This window comes from Pocillopora damicornis, chromosome 6 (assembly GCF_964200805.1).
Source record: "Pocillopora damicornis chromosome 6, jaPocDami1.2, whole genome shotgun sequence".
NCBI lineage: Eukaryota > Metazoa > Cnidaria > Anthozoa > Scleractinia > Pocilloporidae > Pocillopora > Pocillopora damicornis.
Window position 1 is genome coordinate 2,871,372 of NC_142675.1, and position 9,868 is coordinate 2,881,239.

A 9,868-nucleotide genomic window follows, 5' to 3' on the forward strand; every position below is an offset into this window, starting at 1 on the left:
TCTCCATGATAATATCTGGTCCTCCATCCCATAACTCTTTAATTTATACCTGCTACTTGTAAAAAACGAGTCATCTAAAATGGAAGGGAAGATTTCAATTCTATAGTCGAACTGGTTCAGATTCAGTCCATAACTCTAATAACGAAAAAAGGAAGCGTTAATGAACTGATATTAGTTTACGCAGGTTTAGCATACATGGCCTCCGTGCATGTTAGCGATGAACTACGTAATCAAAGGGCGTCTGTGGCCAACTCGTGCATAAAGTATTAAAGAGATAGAGACTTGTAAAGTTGTTATCAGTAAACTAAGGTGTTAAAAAAAAAGATAGAAAGTAGAACCATTGCAAGAAAAGAAATATATGTTATTTGCCGGCTGGGAGGTCCGTATGGTGAAAAACTGTGACCGAGGTCTTGAAAATACTGCCCGAGGCCGTAGGCCGAGGGCAGCATTTTCAAGACCGAGGTCACAGTTTTTCACCATACGGACCGACCCTTAGCCGGTAAATAACATATTTATTGTTTTTATACTTAACGAAATTCTTTCCGAAAGAACCCGAATGACTTATGGCCGTAAAATACGGCAAGATCTTCCATAAACTGAACAATTCTTGAGTGAGTAAATGGTGGTTAAAATAGAGGTGATGCAAATTTAAGAGAGAGATGCCTCAGCGAAACATTTTCATTTCCGTAACGATAAAGGTGATTTAAAAGGCTTCCAAACAAACTTTGAAACATTATTTTTACAAGTATCTGTCACAATCTGACACCTGTCAATTAGAGAGCGCGCAAGAAAAAAAGAATCGTAGGAACATTTGAAAACCAACAGAACTAGTTTGGCAAGGACTGTCACGACAATGTTTTCTTAAAAATCAGTTAATGATCGAACGGAAAGTATTATTTACTCTCATCGACCATTCATTCATGTACGAAGATTTACCTCTGTTCATTAAGTAAACGGCGAGGAAAGTAATTGTGAGTAAATTCAATTTTTTATTTTGAAGTTGTGAGAGTTTGCTCGTTTGTTTGCTGTAATGGCGCGCTTAACTCTGATCTTTCCTTCACAAAAACTAAATTCGAACGGCACACTCCAACGAGACACAAGGGAATTTAATGCGACCTTTTCTCAATTCCTTCAATTTCTGTTGTGCAATTTAAGGTACAAATGTCCAAATTGAACGGAATTGAAAACACTCACCAGGAGCATATATTTGTTGTAGAACTTAAATTAAAACTTCGCTCGCTTATTTTTTTACTATGAACAAATTGCTCGAGAAAATTCAGATATTAAATGAATGAAAGTTCCATCGTTCAGTTTAACTGTAACCAAATACCTCACGTTTCAACTTTCTAGGTACTTTTTGTGAACGATTAAAATTAACTGCAGACGGTTTTTAGGCCGCTTGTCAACCAACGTATGACACTATTGTTTACACAAATTCATTCTGAAACCAATATTTTTCTGTCAACCAAAGTGATTTGATAGAGAGAAAAGGGAGGATTCATAAGTTATTTATCGGCTTGAGGTAGTGACCGACGTGTTTTCTTAAAAATACTGCCCAGCCGGAAAACGAGGTATATTTATGAAAAATGACAACGAAAGTTGGGATGTACTCGGCGACCCACGAAAGCGTTACCGTGGCCCCTGGGCAGAGATAGGAAAATACTGACCGGGTAAAGAACCAATCAGATTGCAAGATTCGTTACCGTGCCCTCTAAAAAAACTAGAGGGCACGGTAACGAATCTTGCAATCTGATTGGTTCTTTACCCGGTCAGTATTTTCCTATCTCTGCCCACGGGCCACGGTAACGCTTTCGTGAGTCGCCGAGTACATCCCAACTTTCGTTGTCATTTTTCATAAATATACCTATATAAATTATATTATTGTTTTTTTAGAGGGCACGGTAACGAATCTTGCAATCTGATTGGTTCTTTACCCGGTCAGTATTTTCCTATCCCTGCCCACGGGCCACGGTAACGCTTTCGTGAGTCGCCGAGTACATCCCAACTTTCGTTGTCATTTTTCATAAATATACCTCGTTTTCCGGCTGGGCAGTATTTTTAAGCAAACACTTCGGTCACTACCTCAAGCCGATAAATAACTTATGAATCCTCTCTTTTCTCTCTATCAAATCACTTTGGTTGACAGAAAAATATTGGTTTCAGAATGAATTTGTATAAACAATAGTGTCATTACGTTGGTTGACAAGCGGCCTAAAAACCGTCTGCAATTAATTTTAATCGTTTACAAAAAGTACCCAGAAAGTTGAAACGTGAGGTATTTGGTTACAGTTAAACTGAACGATGGAACTTTCATTCATTTAGTATCTGAATTTTCTCGAGCAATTTGTTCATAGTGAAAGAGCGAGCGAAGTTTTAATTTAAGTTCTACAACAAATATACGCTCCCGGGGAGTCTTTCCAATTCCGTTCAATTTGGACATTTGTACCTTAAATTGCACAACAGAAATTGAAGGAATTTTTTGAGAAGAGGTCGCATTACATTCCCTTGTGTCTCGTTGGAGTGTGCCGTTCGAATTTAGTTTTTGTGAAGGAAAGATCAGAGTTAAACACGCCATTACAGCAAACAAACAAGCAAACTCTCACAACTTCAAATTAAAAAAATTGAATTTACTCACAATTACTTTCCTCGCCGTTTACTTAATGAACAGAGGTAAATCTTCGTACATGAATGAATGGTCGATGAGAGTGAATAATACTTTCCGTTAAATCATTAACTGATTTTGAAGAAAACATTGTCGTGACAGTCCTTGCCAAACTAAGTTCTGTTGGTTTTCAAATGTTCCTACGCTTTTTTTTTTTTTTTTTGCGCGCTCTCTAATTGACAGGTGTCAGATTGTGACAGATACTTGTAAAAATAATGTTTCAAAGTTTGTTTGGAAGCCTTTTAAATCACCTTTATCGTTACGGAAATGAAAATGTTTCGCTGAGGCATCTCTCTTAAATTTGCATCACCTCTGTTTTAACTACCATTTACTCACTCAAAAATTGTTCAGTTTATGGAAGATCTTGCCGTATTTACGGCCATAAATCATTCGGATTCTTTGGGAAAGAATTTCGTCAAGTTTAAAAACAATAAATATGTTATTTACCGGCTAAGGGTCGGTCCGTATGGTGAAAAACTGTGACCTCGGTCTTGAAAATGCTGCCCTCGGCCTACGGCCTCGGGCAGTATTTTCAAGACCTCGGTCACAGTTTTTCACCATACGGACCTCCCAGCCGGCAAATAACATATATTTATTGTTTTTTTAGAGGGCACGGTAACGAATCTTGCAATCTGATTGGTTCTTTACCCGGTCAGTATTTTCCTATCTCTGCCCACTGGCCACGATAACGCTTTCGTGAGTCGCCGAGTACATCTCCGAGTACATCCCAACTTTCGTAAAAATTTTTCGTCATTTTTCATAAATATACCTCGTTTTCCGGCTGGGCAGTATTTTTAAGCAAACACGTCGGTCACTACCTCAAGCCGATAAATAACTTATGAATCCTCTCTTTTCTCTCTATCAAATCACTTTGGTTGACAGAAAAATATTGGTTTCAGAATGAATTTATATAAACAATAGTGTCATTACGTTGGTTGACAGGCGGCCTAAAAACCGTCTGCAGTTAATTTTAATCGTTCACAAAAAGTACCCAGAAAGTTGAAACGTGAGGTATTTGGTTACAGTTAAACTGAACGATGGAACTTTCATTCATTTAATATCTGAATTTTCTAGAGCAATTTGGTCATAGTGAAAGAGCGAGCGAAGTTTTAATTTAAGTTCTACAACAAATATACGCTCCTGGTGAGTCTTTCCAATTCCGTTCAATTTGGACATTTGTACCTTAAATTGCACAACAGAAATTGAAGGAATTTTTTTAGAAAAGGCCGCATTACATTCCCTTGTGTCTCGTTGGAGTGTGCCGTTCGAATTTAGTTTTTGTGAAGGAAAGATCAGAGTTAAACACGCCATTACAGCAAACAAACGAGCAAACTCTCACAACTTCAAAATAAAAAAAATTGAATTTACTCACAATTACTTTCCTCGCCGTTTACTTAATGAACAGAGGTAAATCTTCATGAATGGTCGATGAGAGTGAATAATACTTTCCGTTAGATCATTAACTGATTTTGATGAAAACATTGTCGTGACAGTCCTTGCCAAACTAGTTCTGTTTGTTTTCAAATGTTCCTACGCTTTTTTTTTTCTTGCGCACTCTCTAATTGACAGGTGTCAGACTGTGACAGATACTTGTAAAAATAATGTTTCAAAGTTTGTTTGGAAGCCTTTTAAATCACCTTTATCGTTACGGAAATGAAAATGTTTCGCTGAGGCATCTCTCTTAAATTTGCATCACCTCTATTTTAATTACCATTTACCCACTCCAAAATTGTTCAGTTTATGGAAGATCTTGCCGTATTTACGTCCATAAATCATTCGGGTTCTTTCGGAAAGAATTTCGTCAATTTTAAAAGCAATAAATATGTTATTTACCGGCTAAGGGTCGGTCCGTATGGTGAAAAACTGTGACCTCGGTCTTGAAAATGCTGCCCTCGGCCTACGGCCTAGGGCAGTATTTTCAAGACCTCGGTCACAGTTTTTCACCATACGGACCTCCCAGCCGGCAAATAACATATATGTACTTGAGTATGTGATGGAAGCCCCAGGGGGGGTACATGGGTCATTTTTTGCTGGGTATGTGCAGCTGGCCTCTCAGAACCTCTGCCGTATTTTAGCCTATTTCGTGGCCAATTAAAGACCCCATCTTTGTCCGCTTTTGGGCAAGACCGGAATGGAACGAGAACCGTTTATTAAATATTAAATACGGTGACACTAGTTTTTTTACCATGAATCTTCCTGTTTAAGAATCCTTGCGCGTAAAATGTCAAAAATGTGTTACCCCATTCTAGTAACTCTATTGAAAATTGCTGAAAATGCAAAACGATACCGGTCAGATTATGGTCCCGCTCTTGGTTACGACTAGCAGAAACCGATCATGCTTTATTTTTATCATCAAAACAGTCACGTTTGCATAGAAAAACAACCAAACGATGTATGTGCAGCTGGCCTCTCAGAACCTCTGACGTATTTTAGCCTATGTTGTGGCCAATTAAAGACCCCATCTTTGTCCACTTTTGGGCAAGACCGGAATGGAACGAGAACCGTTTATTAAATATTAAATACGGTGACACTAGTTTTTTTACCATGAATCTTCCTGTTTATGAATCCTTGCGCCTAAAATCTCAAAAATGTGTTACCTAGTAACTCTATTGAAAATTGCTGAAAATGCAAAACGATACCGGTCAGATTATGGTCCTGCTCTTGGTTACGACTGGCAGAAACCGATCATGCTTTATTTTTATCATCAAAACAGTCACGTTTGCATAGAAAAACAACCAAACGAAACGACCATAATGATAAAACCGAAATTAACGTCGCTGCCGAAACGTCCGAAAAAACCCTGAAACGAAAGAAATAATGCTATAAATTAACATTTCTTTTAAGTCGTGGGTACATGTTTCCGTGGGAATTTCCATGTCAACAGCTTGTTCTGTCACTCCCCAACTCTTCGTGATTCTCGCTGCTCCTCGATATGTTTAGTGCATGGACGATTCGAAGACCCTTCAAATTTGGTGTTTACGTTCATCATAGCACTAATCTGAAACATTCGAAGTCCATTTCAATTTAGTAAATGTCGCAACAGTCGTGTAAAGGCAATAAACATTGCAACGATCGATCCAATCACAATGGCGCCAGAACTTCGGACTTCTTTGGAAGGATAGATCTAGAGTTCGGAGCCGACTAATTAGGACAAATTACGAAGACTCCACGCCAATTTTGCATATCCCAAAGTGCCCACAACAACTCGTCTCTAAACTATCGCATATCCACGAGTTAAAAACTGTTACCGGAATAAAATACTTTACTTTCACATCCAGTTTCAGCTTCTGAAGAAAATCAGTTAAATTCATTCGAAATGAATTTCAGAAATGAAATTCAAATGATTTCCCATAAGATTCCCAAATCTATGTTCTTAGCTTTCTTCAGAATCAAAGAGCTTTGCCAGTTTACCTGGGAATGGAAAGTTAAACATTTTATAGTCGTTTTCGTATATCTTTGCTAACTGCAAGATTTTCGTATTAGGAATTTGTGAATAATATTGCAACAGGTCAGCCGTGGTGTTCGACGCGCGAACAGGAGGGAACGAAACGCGGTCGTCAATTCCCGCCTTTTTTACCAAATAAGGAGCTTCCTCAGCGAGATCTTCGTAATGTCCAATAAAATCAAAGTTAATTGCACAAGGATGGCAAAGGTTGTCAAATGGTCTCCAGTGTTCATCGTACTCTTTTGTTTGCAGCAAAAAATTCGTGAATTCTGGAAACGTAACAACACTCCCTGTTTCGAGGGCATGTTGAGTAGCATTTGGCCGAAATCGTGCAATGATTTTTCTGCCAATTGCGCGTCGGAAAATTTTGTTGTCTTCTAGTAACTTGTCTTTGTAAGCTGAAAGTATGCGTTCCATCGGGTCGCGAACAAACAGGAACGTGAAATAACTCTTCAGCATTTGCCGTGCTTCTTGCTCAGAAAAGTAATTCAAGTTGTTCTTAGCTACGGTAACGTTTGCATCACGAGACATTTCCTCATCTTCCTCTTTCAAAACGAAGAGTTCTTTCTGCCATTGCGTACTTGCAACTTTCGGGACAAAACAATAGATAACTTTTCTCTTCCGAAAGACCAGAAAATAGCGGAGATTATTTCCAAATAGAGAGTCACTGGCTTTGTGCCTCTTGCAGTAATCCGCAACCATCTTTCTTCGGGCCTGTATTCGATCTTCAAGTTGTCGAGCGTTTGTAAAGTCCTGAAAGCAACAGATTAAAACTTTATAGCTTGTATTTTAAAGTTTGCCAATCTAATGAGCGGCAAGAAATCTTATATTCTAAGGTACCAGTGGGGGAGTCGGAGTATTTGTGGGGATCCCATGATTTTTACGGAAAGGACCGGAAACGGAAGAGGTTGGGGGAGGAGTCGGTCGTCTCATCTCTAACATTAAGTGGGCAATATGGCAAATTGACTTCCGATGAGGAGAATACTTCATGTCCCTTAAAAAAGGTAAATTTACCTCTACCCGTAGGAGCAGGTTAATTTTTTTGCGACACAATCAAAATTCTCCAACTTCCCCTTGCAGTCGATGAATAATGATCGGTCCCTTGGGAGTTATATTTAGCTACTGTTTCATACATTCGCAATTAGTAAGGCTCACTCATTATTACATTACTAAAAGCAAATACGTAAATGAGGTCGTTCTCTCTCTCTCTCTCTCTCTCTCTCTCTCTCTCTCTCTCTCTCTCTCTCTTGCTCTCTCTCTCTCTCTCGATCCATAATCGATACAACTCGATTGGAAGGTAATATCTTGTAGAGGATTGTTTAAACGAGGAATGGGTATTTGCATTGATTTTTACGACGTTGTACAACTCAAAAACACACACAGAATAATATCAAACTAACATGTAAATTTGAGTGAAAAACAATTGTTTGAATACCAAAAGAAAAAGACTTTAGTCCAATCATTTGCTTTTTAACAATTCCTATAATTTAGAGGGCAATTCAAATAATAAGCGTCAAATAAATTTAATTTGTATCATGATGTGATCCGTAACAGTCGGTTTCGCTGCTTATCGATTACACAACATGTTCGCTACTTACATGCCGAATTCGCTACTTACTTCATATTACCATTCTATCATTCTACTTCCACGATCACTTCGAACCAACGTGGTGGTTATCATCGACAAGAGAGAGAAATGGCAGACCTAGAAAAACGACTGTTAATGGTTCGCTCCTCTAACCTTTGGTCTGGAAGAGATTTCTTGATGACACTTTTTCACTGTGGGACATTTCTATGAAAGAAGCTTACAATTTTTTAGACTTCGCCAATACGTTCCACCCTACAATCAGGTTTACTTCTGAGACGCAACCTCGCAACAATCACGAAAACCAACGAGCCGGTTGACAGCAAACCTTAAGGCAATTTGCATATAATCAGTTTAACTGACTCAAAATGGCAATCACGCAGTTGGGAGTATAAGTTACAGATATTGCTTGTGAACTAACAGAGGCAGCAAATTCTGCACGTTAGTAGCGAACATGTAGCAAAGTCGAACGTAGCGAACTTGACGAGTAGCGAAACCGGCGTAAAGCATGTGATCAGACTCAAGCGAGATAGATTTGCAAAATTTTGTTCTCCGCGCGGATATTGCGAAAGGAAAAGAGGAAAGTGACGAAAAAATGTTGCCGAGGTGTGTCGTACTGAAATAAATTTTTGTTTTCCAAGAAATTGTCTCGTCTGGTCCGAATCAACCTCCTAGTTATAGGATTCTTTAAGCAATAGAGCGTATTTTCTATCAGTTTAGCGCAATGTTGAGAGCACACGAAAACAGTTCAATGAAATAAATTGACTTTAATTTTCTTAAGGGTTACCGGTGCAGTAAACGACAAGTTTTTAGACAAACCAGACCCTCGTAGTATATCAGATATTTTATAAAAGAAAACCTTTCTTTACTTACCACGGAATATTCCTTTCGAAGTGATGTTTTGGATTCTTCCCTAATCGTCGTCAGCGTAAACTTTGAAGTAAATTCTACATAATTAAAAACAGATCTCGTGAGAATTTATTTTTATTTTTAAGCCGATCAGAAGCCATTTTCAAAGCAAGATATGCAGCATTCTAGATTCTAATCTCTACAAACCTTTATAGATATCTGACCACCAAATGCTTCCAATGCAGAAAAGTATCAGAATTGTCCAACAAATTCGAATCTTGAAATGAAAAGACATTAATTCCGTTAGACACAAAAGCGACATATACACAACAAGTCTTCAAATGGTTTTCTTTCTCTTCCAGTTCATGTTCTTGCTTTGATTTATTCAAATAATCTACACTGGCGTTTTTGGTGAAGAGGTTCGGTTGTCATTAGAAATTTCAACCACAGTGAGTGAATCATCAATTTCATTTCAGGAGCGAAAACGGCCTTGATAAGACCAAAGAGAATTAAAAGTGCGTTTTCAAAAAGACTTGTTGTCTAAAAGAGAGAAAAGCTTCGATAAACTGAGCGGAAGTCATCATCTAAGTAACTGTCAAGATTATTTCCGCTAAGATTGTAGAGAGGTCAGTCACTCTCAAAGACAACAACGGAAGTCATCACTTAAGTAACTGTCATTACACCAGAAAACAGCATGTCTCTTGCTCCAGAGGTAGTGAGCCTAACCTACGGAAATTTTACAAAGACAAAACTAGCTAGCCGATAGTAAAGTCTGAAAATTAAAATAAAAAATAAACTAAGGCTTGTGCTGGACTGTTTCAGAGGCCTAAATGACTATTACGCGCTAAAATCCCTCTTATCTACCTCTGCTTTTTTGCCCATGAAGCAACGGCCTGGGATCCAGGTTGCGTGGTGTCTCGTGCCACCAAAATATTTATTTAAACCTTCTTCGCAAACCATTTGTCTTAAAAAGCGTTTCTTCTTTCAGGACTAATCTCACCTGGAAAAAAGGCAAAGTACATTAACATGACAAAACAATAGAGCGTTTTTCCATTAAACCAAAACTAAAGCAGTCGTAACAGCCAGTCATAGCAAAGAGAACATCACCAAGAGCCAATAAAAACTCGAAATAAAAACAAGAAAAAATCTGAAGCGCGGAAAACGTGGTCTTAGTTTTGAATCTGATTGGTTTTGAAAATGGCGGGTTTTGTGTCAACATGTAGAAGGAAATAGCTGCCTAGCAAAATCAAAACAAATAACCGATTGGTTACTTAATTCAAATTTTCTTCTAGAAGGTGTAAAATGCATCCGAAATTGGTGATCATCA

The 9,868-nt window shown here is 38.3% G+C and overlaps 1 protein-coding gene across 1 annotated transcript; it reads right to left on the minus strand.

Annotated features, from left to right (window-relative positions):
- Positions 1-5,906: 5,906 nt before the first annotated feature.
- Positions 5,907-9,622, minus strand: LOC113677745 (carbohydrate sulfotransferase 11). The gene is made up of 4 exons (XM_089210172.1): positions 9,406-9,622; positions 8,749-8,818; positions 8,566-8,639; positions 5,907-6,860 (listed from the first exon to the last, which is right to left on the minus strand). Exons 1-4 carry the CDS (start codon positions 9,499-9,501, stop codon positions 6,036-6,038), a joined length of 1,065 nt encoding a protein of 354 aa, XP_089066298.1. The 5' UTR covers positions 9,502-9,622; the 3' UTR covers positions 5,907-6,035.
- Between the last annotated feature and the right edge of the window lie 246 nt (positions 9,623-9,868).